The sequence below is a fragment of the Protopterus annectens genome, chromosome 2.part0 (assembly GCF_019279795.1).
Source record: "Protopterus annectens isolate FY-2018-M chromosome 2.part0, PAN1.0, whole genome shotgun sequence".
In the NCBI taxonomy this organism is placed as follows: domain Eukaryota; kingdom Metazoa; phylum Chordata; order Ceratodontiformes; family Protopteridae; genus Protopterus; species Protopterus annectens.
In genome coordinates, this window is record NC_056728.1 from 1,144,041,408 (window position 1) to 1,144,067,429 (window position 26,022).

At 37.2% G+C, this 26,022-nt stretch overlaps 1 protein-coding gene across 3 annotated transcripts in view; it reads right to left on the bottom strand.

Moving 5' to 3' along the window:
• LOC122793380 (calcium uniporter protein, mitochondrial-like) overlaps window positions 1-26,022 on the bottom strand; it is a 1,332,984-nt gene that overhangs the window by 391,159 nt on the left and 915,803 nt on the right. For 2 of the 3 annotated variants that reach the window (XM_044061335.1, XM_044061334.1), the window contains one exon: window positions 14,762-14,837. In XM_044061335.1, coding sequence (XP_043917270.1) covers window positions 14,762-14,837 — 76 coding nt within the window. Of the gene's footprint in view, window positions 1-14,526; window positions 14,615-14,761; window positions 14,838-26,022 lie in introns of those variants that run through there. The other variant, XM_044061336.1, reaches the window with a different exon arrangement.

The window sequence follows — 26,022 nt, forward strand, 5'->3', positions numbered from 1 at the left end:
TTTTTGTTTGGTTAAGATATGCAGTTTGTACATTTCTGAAGTATTCTGTCTTAGCATAGCTGATGGCATGCTCCATTTTGACTCTTAATCATGAGCATACTTAAACTGTTAGGGTCTTTTCTGTACACCAACCAAGCATACTTAAACTGTTAGGGTCTTTTCTGTACACCAACCAAGCATTATTCTTAATATATATTGTGTAAGCTATTTTTTATTCTCTCTTGGAGACTATTTTGATTGGTCACAACATTTCTTCAATAGGATTAAAGGTTCATAGAAGGTAGATTGATAAATCACAGACCTGATGGGGAATTTGTAATAAATTAATCAGTATATGTTATTTTCTATGGTCATGGTATATATGAAAATCTATTTAGAAAAACGGTACTTTTCCTATAAACCCCTACCACTTCGCGCTGCTGTGTTGTGGCGGTATGAAGTAGGGAGGAGTTGCCTGAGTTGTGCCCTTGCGTACAGAAAGTATGTTTGACATGAAGTACTTCTCATTGAGAAGGACCCAGTGATCAGTAGCAGGTTGTCAAGTATGGACATTACAAATGACTGCTGCTGTGTTGTGGTGGTATGAAGTAGGGACGAGCTCTCCGAGTTGTGTCCTTGCATACAGAAAGTATGTTTGCCATAAAGCACTTCTCGTTGAGAAGGACCCAGTGGTCACTAGCAGGTTAAGCAACAAAGTGGCGACTGGAAGACGAAAACTGATTTGATCTAATACTCTGAAAACAAAAGAATGTGTAGGGTATTGGTCACAGTGCTTAGCTAAAGCATTTTCCAACTTGTTTTTTCTTATAATATACAGGTGCTCATAGATCCTGTCTGTCTGATCCTGTCTAAGTTTCCTGTCAGTTTTGCCCAAGTAAAACGCAGGGCAAAGCTGACATGAGGCAAGGTAAACCACTGACTTAGATGAACAAGTATACCTTCCTTCAAGATTATATATCTTGTTATTAATGGCAACACTGCTCCCAGTTGCTAGATATCTACAAAACCTACAAGACTCGAATTTGAATGTCCCAGCAATTCTGCATCAAGCTTTCTTACTCATTTCCATTATATCCTTTAAATTGTTACCCCTTTTGTATATTACTATTGGTCTATCACCTAACTTGTCAGTTAAATCCATCTCCAAGGTAAACACACTCCAATTCCTTTGGAAAATTGACCTTATTACTTCAGCCTCCAAACTAAATACTGTGATGAAACTCATTAGATGTTTTGACTTCTGGTCATTCACGGCAATTTCTTTACAAAAGGGACTCAAACCAGTTGTTTCACTTTCAGCCTTATCCAAAACACCACGGTGCCCTATCAATATAGGTTTGTATATACCTGCTTTCCTTTTACTCCAAACTTCCTCAAAGATATCCAATACCAAAACCTCAGGGTACCCTCTCATCAAAAACATTCCCTTGAGTAACTCACATTCCTCAAGAAATCTGTCCTCTTTTGTTACCATACGTGCAGCCCTTTACTACAGATTTCTTCTGGTACTGGAGATGGGCACTCGTGTAGTTTAACATACAGTTAGAACAGGTTTCCTTACGATAAATGGCAGCCACAAAACACTTACTAGAAACATCCTTACTTAACTCTATATCCAAATAGAGTTATCTTTTCATCAGTACACTTATGAGTGAATTTCAAAAGGTCAGTGTTACCAACTCCAAAAAACCTCGTTTACAGCTCCCAAACACAGTAAATAACCGTGAACGGATGTAAAAGTTGTTGATTTATTAAGCGTTCTTTTCAAAATTCACTTTTCGTCGAGTACACCTTACTCAACTTCATCAGATACAAGTCTTAATAAAAAGAAATACAAATACAAATTATTACAACTAGGTACTCTTTTTAATTCTAAACTAGAACACATGCTAAACACCTTCATTACTATTATTGGTTGAATGTGTGCAGAATCACTGCGTTGTTTAAAAATGTTTAACTTTTACATCCGTTCACGGTTATTTACTGTGTTTGGGAACAACTTTTACATCCGTTCATGGTTATTTACTGTGTTTGGGAGCTGTAAGCGAGGTTTTTTGGAGTTCAAGCTGTTTTTTGGAGATGGTAACCTGAGTTGTTTTTATCAGTTTGAAAAAGTCAGTGTTGCCATGGATTCCCTCCAAAAAGCTGCTCACTCTAAACTAGTCCCATCAAACAAAACAAAGACATCATTTAAAAACCTTGTGTAAAACTTAATACTCGTTTGGTTTTCAGGTGCATTCAATATATATTGGTGCTCCCATTGGGCCATTACAAGGTTCGAAAAACTGGCCCCACAGGGGGAACCCATAGCCACCCCCACCTTTTGCAGATAAATATCATTATTAAACATCACAAAGTTATTAGCTAAAATTATGTCCAGCAGTTCTTGAATCAAACGTACTTCCCCTCCAGCAGCACCATGTGCCAACATCTGTTCGACTACCCATTCTAAACCTAAAACATGTGGGATTGAAAAATATAAATCAATGACATCCACAGTTAAAAATTTTATATTTTCATGGTAAGGAAAACTTTCAATTGCTGCTAAAAAAGACCAAGAGTCTTTACATTTCTGAGACTCTTTTCTCACATATTTCTTTAAAATATTGTCTACCAATTTGGCCACAGCATAAGTAATAAAAGACCTAGCATTAGCCAAAACCTGCATAGGAGGGTTCAAAATGTCTTTATATAACTTTGGCAGTCCGAACAAACTTGGAATTTTAGGTGAAACAACGGTTACATAATTTAACGTTCCCAAATCGATAGTCCCCTCTAAAAACAAGTCATTCAAAAAAACATTAATGCGTTTATAAGCAATGTTTAACTCATTTAAACTAGATAATTCATACGTGTTACCACCTAACACAGTCCTCATTTTTTCATTATAGTCATTTATATCCATTAAAACCAGACCCCCCACCTTTATCTGGTTTTAAAACACGCACTGGTAGCAATTTGAATGCTTGCAAAGCTTCCTTCTCCCTTTTTTAGAGGTGAGAACAACCACCATTAACCTGCTTCCCACATATATTTCTTACATCCATTTCACACAAGTGTTCATATAAACTCAACATGGGGTGTTGGTATATAAATGACTATAATGAAAAAATGAGGACTGTGCTAGGTGGTAACGCATATGAATTATCTAGTTTAAATGAGTTAAACATTGCTTATAAATGCATTAATGTTTTTTTGAATTACTTGTTTTTAGCGGGTACTATTGATTTGGGAACGTTAAATTATTTAACAGTCGTTTCACCTAAAATTCCAAGTTTGTTCGGACTGCCAAAGTTACATAAAGACATTTTGAACCCTCCTATGCAGGTTTTGGCTAATGCTAGGTCTTCTATTACTTATAGCTGGGAAGCCACTTTGTCACGTGCTCCATCCGACACTTGACCCGCGAGGCTACCAGAGAGTTCGGAAATAAGGTCTCTCTGGAGTCTCGTAAAGTGTGCCAGGAAATTCAGCGAATGCATGGCAAAGGTCGCTCCAGCAAAATCTTGCTTCCCTAACATGTCCACCACCCGGGACTCCCTGCTGGGCAGATGAGCAGCATGACTCTCTTCCACCAGGTCCTTCTTTGTGGCCACCGCCACCACCACAGCATCTACTGGCAAGCCTTTCGACCAATGGGGTTAATCCTCTGGAGGAGAAAGTACTTTGTCTGATCTCCTGGGGATATTCCACCCCCGAAGCAAGGGGTTGAGTAAGATGGGCTGCCGTCAGAACTGACACCCACCAGGGCTTAGATGCTTCAGGCATCACAGTAGTACAGTAGTCTGTGCCAAAGGAAGGGTTCCCATTGAAAGAAACGGGCAAGGGGGCTTTGGAACTGAAGGATCCCCATCAGGAGAATACGAAGGAGTCGAAGGAGGAAAAATCCCAACACCCGGAGCGGAACAGGGTCTGGAGATTCCTCTTGCAGTCAAGTACCTAATCCACAAGACGAACAATGTCGATTTCGGACACGCTCCTGGCAGACCTAACCGACATCCCGGAAGGGGATTCAGGCCAGTCTAGAAAGGGACTGTAAACGGATCCACAGAAGATGAATGCCTGGTCCGTGGTAAGGAACTAAATGGAGCCAAGGATTCTGATTTGAATTGCGTACACAGTAAGGTCGGCACCGAGAGGGGACTCATAGCCGAAGTCACAATCGGGGTAGTAGTCAAAATCGGATCAGAGGTCGTCAGAGCCAGTGTCAGTAAAGGTGAGGTCGGTGCCGAGGTGTCCAGAACCAGACTGGTCGGAACCAAAGTAATCAGCAGTTCAGTAGTCATCAGTGCCAAGCCCGGAACCGACAAGTCAGACTTCCCAGAAACGGCACTCTGCGCTGAAATCTGTGGCACTGAGGCAGCGAGCCGATGCTCAGAGGAAGATCTACAGGCCTTAGATAGATTATTTTTGCCCCTGCCACCGGCCGGTGAAGAGGGGTCTGAGCGCGGACACTTCTTTTCTTTGACTGGAGGGGTTGAGACCTCCACAAAAATAGCCCCCAAGAAAGGAGAGGAAAGCAATCCTTTCAGAATCAATTTGTTGTGCCATTCATGCAACATCCATTGACTAAAACTCGCACAGATATCACATGGGGGAGTCGCAGAAAGGTGTGAAATGCTCAAACAATAAACGCATTTAAAATGCAAGTCGCTGTTCAGTAATTTACCACTGCACAACGTGCAGTGCTTAAAACCTGAAGTACACTTTTTCTCTGACATACTAGCACTCATTCAGACAAAAGAAGAGAGGGAGAGAAAGGCAAGACTACCAGCAATGGTATGAAGAGTTACCACGTGGGTGGTAAAACTAAGGAAAGGCAAGAAAATGCCAATAATGGTAAGAAAAGGAACACCTGTGGGTAGAGCTAGACTATGAGAAAGACACTAGTAGAAAATTATTGAAGAAATATACAGTTTATATAAGTCAAAACTACTTAGCTGGAGAGCTCGGTGAAAATGCTGCTATATGGCTGTGCGGCAAACGAGATCTGAGGTATGGGATGTAGGGCATTGTGGGTAGTAGCGTGGCTCGAGAGTTTGGTGTTTGGCCGACTCAGTTTCAAGGGTTCGGAACCATACCCATCAGTGAGGAATGGAAGAAGATTAACAACTTCAGATCAGGGGTTCCAAACTGCCGGCAAAACACCGCCACAGCACAGCAGCGTGAAGTGGTAGGGGTTTAATGGAAAAGTACCATTTTTCTAAATAGATTTTTTTGATGCACTTTAAATGTTTCTGAAGCATTTTAATTGCTCAGGATGCACTTTAGATTTAAATTTTCTTGACTCATTGATTAATTGATCAACCATTGTAGGGCAAAATGTTTTAGTATTTGTTAATCTAGGGATGTACAAGTGCTTTTGTATTAGCTTCTTAAATTATAATGTTAAATGCAATAGGAATGTAAGGGGTTGCACTTTATATGTTTTGATGCACTTTGAATGTTTCTGAAGCATTTTACTGCTCAGGATGCACTTTAGATTTTAATTTTCTTGACTCACTAATTAATTATTTTATAACTGAATTGAATAATGAATGTAGTGAAATGTATATAAAGTACACCATTCTTGTGCATGATTATTCCGGGAAGGCTTGATGCCGAAGTACTAGGAACACAGCAAAAGTGGATGGTGACCGCTTCTCCAGTTGTTCAGTGTGTTTTTTTTTCTTTTTATTACTATAAGTACCCAATTACTTTCTGTTAAAGGACACAACACTGAACACAGTTTAAACTCCAGGAAGTAAAGCAAAGCAGTATATAATCAAATTATCTACAGTCTACTGCCGGTAGCTTTTGTAATGGGCTGAAAATGTACATGAGTAATGATGAAGCACCTATCAGCTTCTTTACATAGAGAAGCATCCAAGGTCATTATGGGCTCATTTTAATGCCAGGCAGATGGAATCTACTATTTTATGTGTCTGCTCTTTGTTATTAGGCAGATATTGTGCACACATACTGTATCCTGCATGTTCATACAAAACCGCTCATATTGGCTTAAGCTGATCACACTGTATAATAAATTAGCTTATATATTCAAGGATGCCTACTGTTAGAAATATTACCCTGCCTTCTAACTGCAGCATATGCCTTTAGTTGAAATGCAAGTTCATACAAACGCACTTGTACATCTCTAGATTAACAAATACTAAAACATTTTACCCTACAATAATTGATCATTGAGTCAATAAAATTTAAATCTAAAGTGCATCCTGAACAGTTAAAGTGCTTCAGAAACATTTAAAGTGCATCAAAAAACTTTTAAAATGCAACCCCTTACATTCCTATTGCATTTAACTTAATAGTTTAAGAAGTTCATGCCAATGCACCTATACATCTTTAGATTAACAAATGCTTAAATATTTTACCCTATACATATAAATCATTCATCCTATATGTCTATGCATTTATAAAATAATGCATAATAAAACATTTCATCCTATAAAATCTAACTCCATATTAAGCCCATGGGGTGACAAAGTTCCAAAATTAATAATATATCTATTTTCCATCCTTAACAAAATGCGCCCATATTCCATGCCTTGTACTGCATAAGGTTAGTTTAAAACAGAAAAAAATAAACTGCTAGTGTAACATTTCAGGTACTCTGATTAATGGAAAGAAGTTCATTGCCTTGGGATCTTACAATTGCAGTACCAGTGGGGTTGTTTATGCCATTGGATGTGATTGTCTACCTGTATATAGGCCAAACCAGAAGAATGGTGAAAAGAAGAATTATGGGGCATTTTGGGGATGTGAGGCATGTTAGGCTTAATAATCCTGTGGCCCAGCATTTCCACGATGTTCACAATGGTAACACTAGCAGTTTATTTTTTGTATGAGTATGAACCACTTTACGTACCACGAAGTACAGTTCACACTACCTGTGGTAAGTAAGGTGCTGGTGAACACATTGTGGAAGCTGAGACACCCCTACCAGTCAATCTTGTACAGACAAACATGCAAATATACTCACAGTGACTATTCCTGGTGTTTAGTATTCTTCATACCCCCACCCAATCCCTGAACTGGTTTAAGTGTTGTTACATCAAAAGTCTTATAAAGTAAGCCCTGGTGGCTAGTGGTCCCCTATCCCTGCAGTACAATTCTCCCTGATGGCTAGTGGTCCCTCCACCCAATGTTGTAGACTGTGCTCTTTAGTCTAAGATTGTGAGGAGGTATGACAGTTACCCCAGTCCCCACTCACTCTGACTTAAATATCAATCTCACACACACTGTCTCCTAACCACCCACTAACATACTCATCTATTCACAAATATACACACAGATGTATTTACCTTACCTCCTCACTACCCTGCTTTACTTTACCTCCCAGGCAGAGAGTCTCATGTGTAGCCCCTTGCATACGTTCAGTCACACACCTCCTGATGCTACCACTAAACTCCCCAAATACTTGCCTCTTCCACAATGACTGTGTTCACTACTGTGACATGGCAGAAGTGGCTGTGCTAACCTACACAGCCAAGCAATTCAAAGACTCGCTTGATGCATAGATGCTTTCCTGGAGGCGGTTCACAATAAGAGAACATGGCTAATTACGATAGGACTTTCCCCTGGACTCTCTCATTAGCATGTAAGACAGCCTCTGAGACGGTCCTATGTGGTGCTGCACATCTTCGTGCTATAGCACCATGTTTAGGATGAGTCTGATTTCCAAACGGTTACCTCCATTAACCTGTATGGATTCCCCCCCTGGTCTCATTTCATCTAAAAGTATCAAAGACTAATTTGTTGTTACTTCAGTTAAGTCTAAACACCACACTTTTGTCATCTTTCTCAGATTTACAACCCTACTACTACACAGAACCATAACACATTTAGAGACTTCTCCAAAGCCAACCTCCTATTATTCTCCAAGATAACCAAGAAAATGTTCAATGTGCAACCCCCCCCCCCCCCAATCAAACCTCTGATCCAAATTGCTGCATTCAGCTATAAATGTATTTAGGCAGCTTTTCCCATATACTACAAATACAATGGAAAATTAATGAATAAATCCTCAAGTTGAAATTACCATACAAACATATTACAAGACAAAATATTGTTCATAAATAAGAAATCCTCCTCAACTTAACAGAATAGGGAATCAAAATTAGTTAGCAAAAATCTCAAGTGGTCTAAGAAATGAAAGGCTAACCATGAATTAAAAACTGTAACTTCAATCCAAGACAAACAGAACTTTCTTCAGCTATATCAAGAATCTCAGAAGTAGCACTAAGTTGTGCTTTGAGCTGCAACCAAATGGTTACAATTACTCCGATCCTGAGGCTATCACCAACATCCTGACTGATAAATTCGGCAACAAATCCTTTCAACTGACCCAACTTTCAGGTGCCCCAGTTGCAACTAACTTCTTCTCCCCTTATTATCTCTCTCTCATCTCCATTAAAGACCAAAAACACCACTTCCACGGGTCTGGACAGCATAACTACCTGCCTCTTGTTACGTACCAAATATAGCTTTGCTTAACCATCCTTACCATATTTAGCTTCAGTGTTCACCAGTTACATATCTGATTCTTGGCAAACTGCCATAATGGCTCCACTATACAAGTGTGTTCCCACCATGGATCCAGGTAATTACAGACCCATTCGAATCATCAATTTAAGTTATAGGATCATGTAATGTATCATAAAGCAGATCACATAAATCCTGACATAGGAACGCTCACAGTACCTTGAGCCAAACCAATCTGGCTTTGTTATATGCACATCTTGCCTACTCAATCTAATCAATTTTTTAATAGAGTCACAGAAGACACAGATACAGGTCACGCCATCCACACTTCTTATCTGGACCTACATAGGATCTTTTCTCATGCAGGTATAATCAGCAAGCTTATACATCATTACAATGGCTATCCAAATGGCTGCACAAAAACATCCGTGAAGTTCCCCAAGGCTCTGCTGTGGGCATGTGATCCTTCAGCAGATATTTTTCTGATGTTAAGTCAGATGTTGATGGGCTACAGGTCAAAAGCTAACCAAAGACTGCAAACATGGAACAGTCATACTTTCCCCCTAAAGACACAAACTCTCTTCAACAAGTGCTTGATTGGATTAAGCCTAGAAAATGCCTATGGGCTTAAGCTTAAAGCCAAAAAATGTAGTGAAGTTTATTTGACAAATATGAATTCCACACTTAATACCATATCAAAAACATGATGCCTAAAAATTGAGTTATCAGGAATCTACTTTCATTGACAAAAAAATGTAATTTGACTAACATTTACAGGTATAAAATCATTTTAACTAGCACAAAGGCAAAATCCCTATCTATACCTCCCCCTCAGCCAACCTATCAGAATACAATGTCCCCTTCTGCATGCATCTCTCTAACCATCTTGCCCAACTTGAAAGACTTGAAAGATTTCAGACTAAGAAAATTATGCTTAAATTTCACTAAGCTATTCAGATAGATCAAATGCCCTTTGGCTATATTCTGTCTCATACAGGCTCCTTTCATGGCGATCTCTGCCTGGACTTCCAAACCATGAAAGGCCCTGCTTTTTTTTTAAAAGAAAAAACATATATACTGAATTATCACTTATGACACAGGCACTCATACATTTATATAAATGAAAATAAACCATAATAACATTTTTAGTTGCAAATATTATACATCACATATAATCTTCTATACAGTCATTGTTAGACAAACATTAAATTGCTCATTCAATTCCTGCCTTCCTTTAAACCTCATTTTTTCTTCAAAACACTATTTCTCATGCATTGTACCACAATTCCCATTTTTGCCACATAACTTGTTCCTACCATTTCCTAAAGATCTTACTTTCAGTTCTTTTATCTCTATTACCATAGTCACAATTTTCTGGCAATTGTTTTTTTTTTTTTTTTTTTTTTTTGCAGCTTCCAGAAATAAATTCAGCAAGGCCTTACTATGTCCAGGCAATTCAGATCCTTTATCACAGCTCAAAAATCATTTACTTAGTTACATCAATTTTCTCACCCAGTATTTCTGCCAGAGTCAGTCTGCAGGGATTTTTTTTAAGTCTGCCAACTCATTACACTCCCAAAAAAATATGTTCCCCATTATACCTCCATTTGCAATCTAGCTAAGGAAAAAATCTTTCAAGTCTGCTTGGAGTATAAAAATACCTATGCAAACACTTCCAAGCAAAAATCCTAAATCTTCTATACTTTTTGTGCATATATACATATATCCTCCCATTGTTTCTTTGTAAATTGCTTATCCATTCTCTCTCTCTTCTCAACCCTTTCTAACCTCCTCTGATCGATTCCTATAGTTATCATGGAATAATTTATATGTCCTACTATTATCCCTTTTTTAACAACAGCTTCTGTTTTAGATTCAACAAAACTCTACTAGTGCTGGTCTTTCACTTAAGATCCCCCTATTCCTTTCTCTTTGCCTATGCTCTGATATCAATCCTTGACAGGGAAGGCAGTCTCTAGCCTGCAGTCCAAATGTATTCTTGGCCTCTTCTCATTCAGTTACCTTTCCCCTCTAATTATTTGCTCCCAATACCCTGGCTCTCTTGCCAATTTTCTCCAGTAAATTCCAGATACCTCTTGCTTATTCTCTGTGCCCCTAATTGCAGTCACCCTTACTGGCAACATTTCCTTTCTCCATTCTCGCATTGGCTTAGTTCTTAGAATCTCCACCAAAAACAGCTTTCCACAAATAAACTAGTAAAAACAAAGAGAAAATTTGCAGTGTCTTCTTAGGTAACCACACTTTAATAAAACAATAAAATAACCTCCAGCTAGCGCTTTCGTCTCAACAATACAGAGACTTCTTCAGACTGAGGTTAACCTCCATAATGCTCCATTTTTAAAACTCCCAATGTCACATGATTTGTCTAGTCACATGGTTAATACATTCACTTTAAAAGTCACATTCTCTTACTTAAGTTAAGAAAAAACATACTTTTTACATTTTTAAAAAGCACAAACTTTCACCAACAGACAAAAGAATTCTAAAAGTTTTACTTTCTATACTCTATTTTAGTAAAGAGCTGTTACTAATGTTTTAACCTTTTTCTTTTCAAATACATAACAAATTCCTCTCTATCATTTAAACCTGGTGGGAAACGGGCATCGAGTTTGACTTGCCATAGGTACTCTAACCACCCCAGCTCTTCTTCAAAGTTTATAACATTAGTATCACTAGGGAGGGCCTCTACTACCAAAAATTTGTACTCTTTCTTACAATTTTTTACCTTATAATGTTTGCCAGTGGCATTCTTCTCATCCCTCTCTGTATGGCATATTTGTGTTCATATATCCTTTTATATAGCTCTCTAGTCGTTCTACCTATATAAAAGGATTTATATTCCAGGCAAGTAATTAAATATACAACATTTTTCGATTTACAACTAAACACACCTGGAACTTACTGCAGTCTTACCCAGCTTTATCTCTGAGGAATCTGGAAGCAGAAGCACCTGAAAATTTTTTGACTCTCCTTTTGATATTAAAGTTTTTTTGGTTTTTTTTTGTATTCCCAGCAAGGCTTGGTGTAGTGTTGGTAGAGTAAAAAAGTTCTGAAAGCATTTAATTATAAAAAACATTACAAGTAAAGAGTTTAAACTAGTAAAATGTTAAGAGAAGTAAAGACTTTTTAGAACAAGATAAAGGAAATAAAAGTAAAAGAAATGAAATCTATAGTTGGAGATAAATGAAAATAAATGGTTATGAATATTTTGGAAGTTATGAAGACAAAAAGTATAATTAAAATAAAAAAATGAAAGTATTAACAGATATAAGTATTATTACTTATGAATGAATTTTACATTTATGAAATGAATAATTATTTGTCTTTTATGATGGTGGCGATGGGAATGAATGGTGCCCATGTATTATATGCCAGCCCATAAATGTATGTTTGTGAATGGCTGCAATCAGAAGCAGCATGTGTATTAGCAAGTGATTGATTAGCTTATGTTGAAAGTTTTGACGATTAATGTGTTTTTGTGTGAAGAGTTTATCAATTATATTAAGATTAGTACATATATCAATTACATTAATGTTAGATAATTAAGAAACCAATTACCATTATGTTTAGCATGAAGAGAGTAGAGAGAGAGAGTTATATATAGAGAGTTAGAGAAAGAAGTTATTAAAAGGATATCAGAATAAAGTTTACTAGCACCAAGAAAACTAAAAAACTAAGATCAACATAGTGAAGGGAGAAAAGAATAAGCAAAAACTTAAACTTATAAAGATGATAATTAAGATTAAAAGAACACTGATTTGGTAAATGAAAATAAACACTTAGAAAGAGAAGAAGAGAAAAAAAAAAGAGACAAAACAAAAAGAAAAGCGAGAGAAAAACAGAAAAAACAATGAAAAAAAAAAATAGTGTGATATACAGTAGTGTAATACTATACAAAATAGTGTAGACTAGAGACATAAAAAAAAAGGTGACTTAATTGGAGGATCAAGAACAAACAAACAACAGAAGAACAAAGACAGAAGAAAAGACAGAGAACAAAAAAAAACTAAAATTAGAAAATTTCTTCAAAAAAACAAGCCAAGAAAAAAAAAAAAAAGAAAGAAAAGGTCAGAGTCTTCAGATGCAAGATGATTCAAATTTTTTTATATTTATATACAGCAGAATAAGACTGCAAGAGAAAGCAGTAAGTAAGGTGTGTTTAGTTTAGTTGTCAAAAAAAAAATGCTTAATGCTTAATAACTTGCTCATAAATCCTTTTATATAGGTAGAAGAAACTAGAGCTATATATATATAAAATAATCAACAAACTCAAATATAGAGAGAGAGGATGAGAAGAATGCCATGGGCAAACATTATAAATTAAAAAATTGTAAGAAAGAGTAGAAATTTTTGGTAGTAGAGGCCCTCCCTAGTGATACTAATGTTATGAGCAGTGAAGAAGAGCTGGGGTGGTTAGAGTATCTATGGCAGGTCAAACTCGATGCCTGTTTCCCACCAGGTTTAAATGATGAGAGGAATTTGTTATGCATTTGAAATGAAAAAGGTTAAATCATTAGTAACAGCTTTTTACTAAAATAGAGTATAGAAAGTAAAACTTTTAGAATTCTTTGCTGTTGGTGAAAAAAACAAAAAGTATGTTTCTTCTTAACTTATTAAGTAAGAGAATGTGACTTTTAAAGTGAATGTATTATTAACCATGTAACTAGACAAATCATATGACATTGGGAGTTTTAAAAATGGGGCATTGTGGAATTTAACCTCAGTCTGAAGAAGCCTCTGTATTGTTGAGACGAAAGCGCTAACTGGAGGTTATTTTATTAGAGAGTGGTTACCTAAGAAGACACTGCAATTTTTCTCTTCATCTTTAGTTCTTAGAATACTTTCTGCCACTTTATGAAAATAATATTCTCTATTGCCCATTTGATATTTTGCATCTATGCAAAACAATTAGCACCATGTACAACCAGACCAAACACCGTAGCCTTTTCTGACACAAACAGAACATGCTGGTTCAGTAGATTCCTAACCTAATGAATTCAGTAGTTATGGAACAAATGTCATCTACATGTGAAGTAATGCAACACACTGGCCTTTTCAAACCTACTCTGGATGATCAGATCAGCAAGTGAAATTCAACTCTCACATATGTAGCATAGCACTCCTAATTCTGACAATCTAACTCATCACATTATTCTTATGCTTATTGGGCTTAGCTTCTCAATGGTCTTCTAGACTATGCGCAAAGCATATACCTATGAACCTACATACCAAAACACAAGTACAAAAGAAATAAATAGCACTGTATTTGTTGTTTATTTCTTCGTAATCTACTTGTATTCTAGATATTATTTAGCTCATAATTAGCTTAAGCATGTGAACAAACTTTAACAACACGGGGAGTAAAGTGGGAAAGGATGCCATTATCAAATAATCATTAGCTTTAACAGCACAGATGAAGGAAATACCAAATTTATTTTTTTCACAACTGACGTTCAGAAAGATTTGTTTTGGAACTACACTGTTACTAAGACAAAACCTTCCAATCTCTGCAGCTGGGTGACACAAAGTTACAAATGCTTTTATATGTCCAAAAAGATGATCAGTTGATGCATCAGAATTTGTTTTTTCCTAAATGGTATCAGCAAACTTGACTAGTGCTGTGTTTACCAAATGCCTTGCCTAAAGCTACGAGTACTTGCAAATAGAAACAAGGTTAAATGAGAAAAAAAAAGTCAACCTACACCCTACATCTGTCTCTCCATTTATGCTATCCTTAATCAATCCACTGCAGTAAGCCTTCCTTTGGACAGTTAAGGTGACAAGTGAAAGAAGGGGAGAAGGGATGATTCTGTGCACAAGATGCAGTTAGTGATAACAGTGTGCAAGTACCTAATTCAACCGCATCTGAGCTGTAAAACAGAAAAGTATTAGGGTTTCACAAGGCTTAAGATGAAGAACACTGTCCTAGGTACTCATTATCTTCTATGTCATTTAGACAGCTGAGTAAATGTCTACAATCAAAACAATTTAGCATGCATTAATTCAAACGTAAAACCCACTGACCTTCCATACATTAATCACTGCAAAATTCATCTTGAACAAGTGCAGTTGGGCAACCTACATGCTAATCACACTGCAGTGGAAAATATGTTCTTAGTGCTTAAATTCCTATAGCTGGGTGTGTCTTTCAGTGGAAATTACTGCTCAGACTAAATCAGCATCCTTGAACGTGCATTTGCAAACGAAAAAACTAGCATTCCAAAATAACAGACTTTTCACAGATGCTTATAAATCTTACCATTAGATGGTGCCTGCGTGCTGCAGAAAATGACACCGACTTGCCTTCTTTGTAATATCTGTCTGTGACATTTCAGCTTTGAAGGAATGAAAGAAAAAACATGAGGTTTGTTTACAGAAGCCACATACTGTACATTAAAAAAAAGGATCAATCAGTTTAATTTTGCTAACAATGTTTTATATAATTTCAAAGGCACAGTCACCTTCAGGAAAAAAAATGTAACACACAAACTTAATTTTTCCAGTCCATCATTTAGTTTCTGCTGTTAGCATGCAATGAATGCCTGTTGCTTAACAGACTTGTGACAGTTCAGTCCAATTATGTCACTTAATTCCATTTCCTTGGAATGCACTGGCACCACCATTTCCTTATTTACAAAACGTAAAGTTTGAAAAAGGCTCAGGGACAAGCAGGTTATAGACAGTAAATAATAAAGTTGCTACAATCAACCACATTTCCTGAGAGATAGGAGATGACATACCACTTTGTGCAAGAATTCTGAAAAAACAAAAAATGACACAGAGGGGCAAAATTAGGGGCAGATTTTAAATGTTGCTCATATGAACTTAGAAAGTCGACAGAACAATAGGTTTTGCATTAGCATGCACTTTCGAAAGAATATGAAGTGTGAAACTCAAATCTCTTAAGATTATTTAGGGACTTTGATCCTAAATGATTTGCCTGAAAAACAAATTTTACAAGGAACAGACCATAAATGTGAGGCAAAAATCTGGACATCTGCAAAATTCTAGACAATTGAGAGATAGGAGTCATGCCCAATGAATGCTTATGCATAAATACAGAACAGATGACCATTTGCAGTATATGTTTTAGTGCAGATTACCTCGCATGTCATCAACTACAAAGTAATAAACAATCCACAAAGGAGCAAAGCAATGAAGAGGAAAAACACATAAATAATAAGTCCCATGTACTGAATAATGCAAAGTTCATAAAACGTAGCCCAAAAGGATCCAAACGTAGGTTAAAAAACTGGTTTATTGCTGCAAAGGTTAGCGCTTTCGCAAATAGCTTCTTCAGACCATATACAGTTAATAACACTAATCTACCATTTAAATACCCAAAAAGAGCGGGATAAAATAGTTCTTAAAGGTGTATGTGTCCATATAAAAATGCTCAACAACAACATGAATAATAAAAGGCATATAAACAATAATGGAAACATCAAAAAGATCAAAGAAGCAAATATCATTATTAAATTGATACACATCTCATACTGGCACATCTATAATTAATAATATATATAAAAGATATATATGTATAAAAAACATATTAATAAAAACTGTTTATAAGACTTAATAATGCCAAATATATAACATTATGAAAAAACGTAGGACATAAGCAGGTAGTCAGAGGCATCATCTCTTATATCCTAACCTCCTCATTTTTAAGAGAGGGCGCAAGGGAACTTTCCCATTGAGCCCAGTGAACATATCAGATCTGAATTTAATGATCCAGTACGTTTCTCTGGCTTCTGTGTATGTTTCAACATCCCCTCTTCTATGAGACCTTAGAATCTGTTCTAGTATTCTGAACCTAAAACAATGGCCCTCTCCTCTGTCCTGGACATGTTTTGCAAGTGCATTGAACAAGTTGCCCTTCCTGATGTGGTACACATGCTCACGAATCCGATCCCTAAGGCATCGGTTCGTCTTACCAATGTAAAATGCTGAGCATCCATCACAGGATGCCATGTATACCACATCCTTGGACATGCAAGTTCCACATGCACGTATCGTGTAATCACCCAACCCTAATGGATGTACAAAAACAGGATCCATCAAGATATACAAACAAAAGTTACAACTATTACATGGTCTAGAATATGGTGGATCAATATCTACATTTGAACTATTTTATCCCGCTCTTTTTGGGTATTTAAATGGTAGATTAGTGTTATTAACTGTATATGGTCTGAAGAAGCTATTTGCGAAAGCGCTAACCTTTGCAGCAATAAACCAGTTTTTTAACCTACGTTTGGGATCCTTTTGGGCTACGTTTTATGAACTTTGCATTATTCAGTACATGGGACTTATTATTTATGTGTTTTTCCTCTTCATTGCTTTGCTCCTTTGTGGATTGTTTATTGATTTGTTACTCGCTTTTGACACTGGAGCATTAACCCCGAGCGGTTGTCTTATTTCTTGGATTATTTGTATTGGCTCGTTCGTTCCGCCTGGGGGCATGATGGAAGGGGCACAGCAACAGATTGAACTGCCGTACACAGTGCGCAACAACCAGGAAGCTATTGAAACGTCACATCCTGCTTCTGATCGTTTGGCGGATTGCCTACGATCAGATGTTAATCCTTTGGCAGTGTTTAGAGACTATGAGGATGTACCTGAGATGTCGGATGTTTTGTCTTATGATAGAGAAGCCTTACGCACAGCAACGGAGAAGTTAGAGTTTGATTTGATCAAGTTAAAGCGCATGCAGACTCAGAGACAACACTTCGAAATCTGCATACAACGTCGCCTTATTCCCAGAGGACTGAGAGTCCTCAAAATGCCAACTACTGCCACACTCTATCCGGAATTGTTGTTCGAGTGACAACAACTAAACATTGAGGTAAGCCTCAACTATATGAGGTTAATGAACAGATTTTTTAGTCCTCTTGAAGAAGCGCTGAGGCAGGATATACACAGACAGCGTATTGACATCTATGCTGGCTATCCTGCCTCCGCGGTAGACTTTGCTTGTAATCTTGTGTTAGATAATGTTACACAGTTTGAGAGACAACTGTTGAATCAGAAGAGGACAAAGCTACAGAGAGACAGCAACGACTTTAAAATGGGTCATATTTTCACTTGGCCCAGGGGCAATGTTGCTCCGAATGGACATTCTGTTTCCACCAATTCTGCGAATGATTTGAATGGACATAATGTTGTTGAGACACCTGTAATCATGAGTGATAGGGACTTAGCTATAGACTCTAGCATTGACCTTAGTCACAGGAATGTTAGCAATGCTACCAATGTTATAGTTCCTTCTATTAATGAAGCCACTGCACCCATTGTTAACAATAATATCAGTATGCAACAGGTGCCTCATTCCGAACCGGTGGTTTGGAGGAAAGTTATCTCGTCATCTGCAGTTTTGGATGAGGGGGATGTTACTGCTACTAGCAGTAACACTGCTGATAAGTTACATTTGAATTCTGGACAAGTGTTTGATAGCAAACACCCTTTCCCCATCAAAACATTAACATCAGAAGGGAGAACGCGCTCCATCAGCAGGGGGCATCAGAAACGCAAATTGTCAGTAGAGAGACAGTCCAATCAGACTATCAAAAAGATGTGGGAACGGAGAGGGATGACTTAGTTTTTAATTTATCGGACTATGACCTGAGTTTATTTGAATTACAAGTTCTATCCAAGGGGCTAACGTTTATTCCTACCACATATAGTAGATATGAGGAAACTTTGAGAGATTTTAAATTATTAATAAGGAATTTGTCTTTGAGAATTGAATTTAATGGTTCTACTGCTATAGTCACTAATCTTTACAAGAAACCGAGTACATATGTACCACAGCTGCACCCTCTGGTTGCTGTTTACAGTAAACTTGTTGAGGATGATCTTTATAGGATGAAGGAACATCATGGTCAAAAGAATAGAACTAGATATAATCTCAATTTTAAACAGAGGGAGGCATTAGCTACTTTATGGAAAAATTGTGATATTACTATTCGTCCAGCTGACAAAGGGGGTGGAATAGTTGTTCTCAATACTACTAGATATCGATATGACATGGAAACCATGCTCAGTGATAGGACCTTTTATGAATCCATCACGCCAGATAGAGTTAGCTCTATCATTAATAGGATACAGTATATGTTGAGTGATTTGCTTAACAGTGAGATCATTGATAAAGCATTATTTGACTTTTTGTATGTTACACATCCATTGATACCCACTATACAAGGGCTCCCGAAGATTCAAAAAGATTCCATCCACCCACCAATGAGACCAATAGTGGCGGGTAAAGGTTGGTCCACTGAACCACTGTCTATATACATTGAAAGTAAGTTGAGATCTGTAGTTGACACCAATTGTTATATTTTGAGAGACACTAGACAATTTTTACTGGATCTTTATCAGTATACCAGTTCTCGTAGCTCCTTAGAGGGCTACTTGTTTGTCACAATGGATGTCCAATCCTTATTTACTGTTATCCCGAATGTAGAGGGTGTAGATATGTTGAGTACGTATTTAAGGAGACTAGGGACATCTCTTGATTTTGATGTGGACCTGCTTCTGAGCCTCTTAGAGGTTGTTTTGGAATCTAACATTTTTTGCTTTTTTGAATTATTGTTTCTGCAGCGGGATGGCGTGGCTATGGGCACTTCATGTGCCAATAGCTACGCCAACCTTGTCATGGCAGAATGGGAGCTACGACACCTATTCCAGAATGATTGGTACATCAGGTATGTTCCATTTTACAGGCGTTTTGTAGATGACCTGTTCCTTTTATGGACAGGGACTTCTACACAATTAGAAGAGTTTGTCAGTGAGATGAATCTGGCTACTGAGTTTTTGAAATTCACAGTTGAATGGTCTGATACCAGGATATCATTTCTGGATATTTATGTGGAAAAGTTAGTCAATGGGATGGTAAACACAGGGCTGCATCGTAAATCATGTCATAGAAACACTCTTTTACACCGACACAGCATGCATCCAGGATATGTGTACAGCAACATTATCCGTGGACAAGCTATGCGTGTCTCGAGATATAGTCCACTGGATTCTGTATATAAGGAGGACATTAGTGAATTAGAGAGTAGGTTGAGAGAACGTTGCTATACTTCAATAGATCTTGTCTCTGGGATGGAGGGCATTACTGACCTTAGACACACTAAAGCCATGCCATGTTTTTCCAGTGGAGCTAATACTCGATACTCAGCTGATACTGTTGACACTGGTGAACGCAGTAACATGTCTGGTTTCACCCAGCAGGCCATCTTCCCAGTATACTATACCAAAGATGTAGGTTATATCAAAGACATTTTCACTAGACGCTGGCATGTTTTATCAGTGGATCCCAAGATTAGGGAAATCACTGGAGATGGACCGAGATTCATTTATAGAAACAAGAAGAATCTTAAAAATCTTTTATGTTATCCAAAGAACACATTTTCAAATGTAGATATTGGTCCACCATATTCTAGACCATGTAATAGTTGTAACTTTTGTTCGTATATCTTGATGGATCCTGTTTTTGTACATCCATTAGGGTTGGGTGATTACACGATACGTGCATGTGGAACTTGCATGTCCAAGGATGTGGTATACATGGCATCCTGTGATGGATGCTCAGCATTTTACATTGGTAAGACGAACCGATGCCTCAGGGATCGGATTCGTGAGCATGTGTACCACATCAGGAAGGGCAACTTGTTCAATGCACTTGCAAAACATGTCCAGGACAGAGGAGAGGGCCATTGTTTTAGGTTCAGAATATTAGAACAGATTCTAAGGTCTCATAGAAGAGGGGATGTTGAAACATACACAGAAGCCAGAGAAACGTACTGGATCATTAAATTCAGATCTGATATGTTCCCTGGGCTCAATGGGAAAGTTCCCTTGCGCCCTCTCTTAAAAATGAGTAGGTTTGGATATAAGAGATGATGCCTCTATGACTACCTGCTTATGTCCTACGTTTTTTCATAATGTTATATATTTGGCATTATTAAGTCTTATAAACAGTTTTTATTAATATGTTTTTTACACATATATATCTTTTATATACATTATTAATTATAGATGTGCCAGTATGAGATGTGTATCAATTTAATAATGATATTTGCTTCTTTGATCTTTTTGATGTTTCCATTATTGTTTATATGCCTTTTAGTATTCATGTTGTTGTTGAGCATTTTTATATGGACACATACACCTTTAAGAACTATTTTATCCCGCTCTTTTTGGGTATTTAAATGGTAGATTAGTGTTATTAACTGTATATGGTCTGAAGAAGCTATTTGCGAAAGCGCTAACCTTTGCAGCAATAAACCAGTTTTTTAACCTACGTTTGGATCCTTTTGGGCTACGTTTTATGAACTTTGCATTATTCAGTACATGGGACTTATTATTTATGTGTTTTTCCTCTTCATTGCTTTGCTCCTTTGTGGATTGTTTATTGATTTGTTACTCGCTTTTGACACTGGAGCATTAACCCCCAGCGGTTGTCTTATTTATTGGATCAACTACAAAGTGGCTAGACTATAACACTTTCAGAAAACAGGATAAACAAGTTTGGCATCAACTATGGTTGTTGCTTATCATTTTATGTACCACATCAATATATAATCTAGTAAGTACTAAATGGTTTGAATATTTCATTGCAGCTCTGAGCACTCTCATAGGCAGTTTTAGCAAATGGGGATGATCTGACATGATTCCTCGCTCTCCACATACACACATATATTTCCTTTTTTTGCAAATATTTTTCTTTTTCTTCTTCTCTTGTATTGTATGCATGTTACAAGATCCAGTCATTATGCTAGATAAAGTACAATCAACATTTTTTAAGAAGAATTCAGACATAGGGACATCATGTATCAAGAGAATTTTCAGTGTTACAACAAAAATACATTGACAATATCCTATATACACTCTGTACAAGATAATGCTACAGACAATCCATTTCTAATTAACATTGCATCACAGTTAACATACCATTCCAATACAGATACATATACAGAACAGAGGTGACAAAACTCATGAGGGTGAGTGCTTTGTGCCCTTTTCATTTGACAATCACAATAATTTGTCATGCCACATTCAGTTAATCTTTCAAAATATGATCCAGGAGAAGACTGCAATATTTTAGGAAATAAGAACGCTTACTTTGGTTATTGTTATATACTTATATGCCAATATATACCTCATTGCCATACTTCTGAACCCCTGCCACGATAGTCTGATTCGATTTCTTTGATATGATGGCACATTTTTTGAGTTGTAAGTAAAAATACAGGTTCTATATACAAGTTAAAAAGATAGAGAAGTGATAGATATCCTTGTTTGGTCCCATTTAAATTTTTTTATTGGATTTGAATTTGTCTTGTTTCTGTGTAGAATTGTGTGAGTGCTCTCATGCAAAAGTTTTATTATATTTGTAAATTCTTGTGGTATATCAAAGTGCAGTAATACAGAGAATAAAAAGTTTAAGTTTACTCGGTCAAAGCTTTATAACCATCTAAAGCAAGGGCACAGACATGGGTTTTATATTGTTTAGCTAATAAGATCATGGTTTCTAAAGTTAACGTGTTGTCACATGTCTGCCAGCCATTCATAAATCCTGACTTTCCAGGTGACATTATGTTAGGTAATACTTTTTAATCTATTTGCAAATATTGCAGTTAAAATTTTGATAACTAGATTTATGAGCGAAATTGATCTATAATTTCCAGGCTTTTTAAGATCAGACTTGCCTTTAGGTATACATATGGACTTATTTAAATGTAAATCTTTAATGTCATATTAACTTATGTAATTATAAATTTTTAATAAGAGTTTGGATATATTTTGCTCACAGGATTTAGAGAACTCTGCAGCATAACCAACTTGTCCGGGAGCTTTACTTGTTTTCAAACTATTTATTAATGAAAGGATTTCTTGTTGTGTGAAGAGAGCTTTAAGTGAGTCCTTTTGAGCTTGACTAATCCTTGGAACAGTTAGACTCCTTAAGAACAGATCCCTCTCCAAATCAGTAGGCTTTAATTTTTGTGGGCCATACAAGTTTGAGTATAAATCTTCAAAAGTTTTAATAATTTCTTAATTAGTGTTATATGCATTCTCTTGGAATTCAATTTCTGTTATCATAGGGGCTTTGTTGTTTAATTTAATTAATCTCGAAAATAAGTTTGATGGAGTTTGTGCCCAGTCTGAATAATTTGTTAGGGTTTTTATTTCTGAGAAGGAAAATTGTTCCGCATGCATACGTTTTTCTGTAAGTAGTAATGAGTTTGGGGCTTTTGGATTGATTCTTGTATTTCATTCAATTTATCTTTAAAAAAATAATCAAAGAAAAAGAGACCAGAATTATAGTATGACACTATTAAAATTCCCCAGATTTTAGCTTTGCTTGCTGCCCATTATATACCACAGGGAATATCAATCAGTCAGTGCCAGGTCACGTGAAAGTTCATAGGTGTGTACTAGGCCAATGCCCCTGGAACCTTTACAAGCCTAGCCCATAGAAGTGCCCTGGCATCGTGCTGCCCGATGTTAGTTCCCAGTGCTTCTATCAAGTAGAGCCACTGCAGTGATCCCCGGGGTGAACTTTCTAGTTCCCATCCACTCATTAAGATTTCTCTTGAAGAGGGCCAGTGAGGTGCTCTGCTTGACATGCATGGGAAGTCTATTCCAGACCATGGGCAGTCTCTGGGTTATGAATCTGTCCCTCCAGCATGTTCTGTTCATTGTGGTAATGAGGCTGAGGTCTCTGGAGCGTTTGGTGTGGAGGGATTTGGATTTCTTTAGATGTAGCATTTCTAACAGAGCTGGGTCAGACATGGCTTTTTAAGTCAAGCAGAGATCGCCTCTTAGTAGACGATATAAGACAGAGAATAGCTGGAGTTCTTTGAGTCTGTCCATGTATGACATGTGTTTAAGGCCTGGGATCCTCTTTGTGAGGTACTTTTGTGGCCTTTCCAGCTGTTGCATGTGTCTAGTTAGGTACATGCCAAATGGGGCATTATACTCTATGACTGGTCTAATGAGGGGAGAGTAGAGAGAGATGATGACCTCTTTCTTCCTGGATGCAAAACCCTTGGTAATGAGATGTGTCACACAAAGTACTTTCTGACCACAGTGGCAATGTGGTGGTCAAAGGAGAGGTTGCCAACTTGTGTTCAGCGGGCTCCCATCAATGTGGTAATTAGTGGGCACTGAGTTTTTCCCAAAGGGGATGACAATGCATTTTTTGGCATTAAGCTTAAGGCCATGGTTTCGACACCAGTCATTGGTCTCAGTAAGGCCTTTCTGTAGGATGTATACATCACCTGGGGAGTTAACAACGGCTCCCAGCTTGCAGTCATCTGTGAACTTGGCAAGCCAAAGTCTTCCCGTGTTGGCCTGGACTTCTGAGAAGTAGATGCAGAGGACCCAGGACCAATCCCTGTGGGACTTCACTCATGACCATTTAGCAGTCTGACTTGGAGTCCACTACTTTCACACTGTGGGTTCTGTGAGCCAATTTGCAACCCACCTAGTGATAGAGGGGTTGATGCCTAATTTGGTGAGTTTATCAATAATTCCTCTAATAAGCCCCGGTGGTGCAGCGGTACCGTTGTCGCCTCACAGCAAGAGGTTCTCCCATTAGATTCTCGGATGGAGCGCCTTCTGTGTGGAGTCTCTGCATGTCCTCCTCGCAGTCGAGTGGCATTCGAAAGACATGCATGAATGGGTGTGCCTTTGTTGAAGGTTATGCATCGGGCTGGCACCTCGGCACCTTAAAAATCAACTGACAATCATTAGCGGATTGGAGTTCTGCTGTGGTGACCCCTAACTGGGAAAAGTTGAAAGAAAACAACAACAAAAACATCAATAATTCCTCTAATAGTTCCTCAAATATATTATATCTTTTTTTCTGTAGCAAGTTTAGGGACCAGTTTATACCCTCCCTTTTTAGATCAAGATCACTAGGCCAACTTATTTTAATTGTAAGCTTCAAGTGGTCTGAGAAAAACTTAAATTTATTTGTACCTTAAAAAAATCTCAGATATCAAAAAGAAGTCAAGTCTGGACCATGATTTATAGTACTGAGAGTAGTACGAGAGTTTTGATGCTGACGGATTTTTGTTCCAGTAACAATACAGGTCAATTAAGTTAAAGTTTGTTATCAAGTCATTTATCTCTAAAGAGGCCTGGGTGTTATAGTTTTGCTTCTACTTCGGAATGCTATAATTGATCCTGTAACAGGCAGGTCACCTCCTATAATATAGTAATAGTTTTGAAATCTTGTTAGAATGTTATAGATTTCTATGATAAAGTCTTAATGTTTTGCACATGGACTATAAAGACTCAAGAAAAGTGGTTTCTGTAAACTAGAACTTTTAATTGAAAAATAACACCATCTTCCATGTATATCCGAGTCCCAATGTATAATCGTCTCTTTGAATGAATTAAAATAGCCACCCTCTTGCTATGTTTCACTACCTGACGCTATTGTTTTTATCCATTTTTTTCTCCTTTTCATGCCTCTAATCATCCTTTAACATACGAGTCTCTTGTATAAATATAACATTAGCTTCTGATTTAAATGCTAAATGCATAAAAAGTTTCCTTCGCTTTTCATTTTGTATCCCTTTTACATTCAGTGAGTCAGTTATCCACATCTCACTTTTATTTTCTTCTTAATACTAATGTGTTTAGATATCTTCTCCTTATATTCATATGAATAGCATTTTTAGTATGAGCAAATATGTCTCTATTCATGTAGCACCTAACTCTTCCTGCTGTACCCCATTGCCTACCCACAAAACTACCTTGTCTGGAAGAGAATAATAGTTTATGACCAAGAGGTATGTTTCTTCTTTTCCAAGTTAGAGTTAGGTATTTCTTCATACCTCTACATAATATTTTTTTTCAAAACCATTATAAATAGCGGTTTGCTCCACTTGATTTTGTTGAGAGCTTCAGATTCTCTTGTAGTTTTGTGGTTCTCTGCCTTTTGGTTATGGTTTCTTTTTCAGGCATAACCACTTGAGTATTTGGTTTTAATCATTTGTGCTTACATTATTTCACTCATCCTTTTGGCTTGTTCGGTCTATTCTTCTTAATTCTTATCCTGTTTAATCTGCTGTACCAGGCCATTATTTCGTGTTCATTCTTGCCTGGTATTCTCAGAGAAAAGGTTTGTTTCATCCTTTACAGGATACTCGGTTCAGCTCTTCTCAAGAGACATTGCTTGGTTGTGGGGGTATTATTTATTAATAAAAAGCTCTTTATATCTTCTTTTTTTATTTTATTTTTGTTCATTGCTTTGGTTAGCTCGGTCTGCCCTTTCATTTTCCATTCCTGCTGTATCAGGCTGTTATATCATGTTCGTTCTTGTGTGGTATTCTTGGAGAAAATGCTTGTCTTGCCCTTTATAGGATACTTGGTTTAGCTCCTCACTAAGGCGTTGCTTGGTCGCAGGTGTAATATTTATCATTAAAAAGCTTTTTAGATCTTTTATTTTGAGTGTATTTCAATGGTTGCTTTGGTTAGCTTGGTCTGTCTTTTTATTTT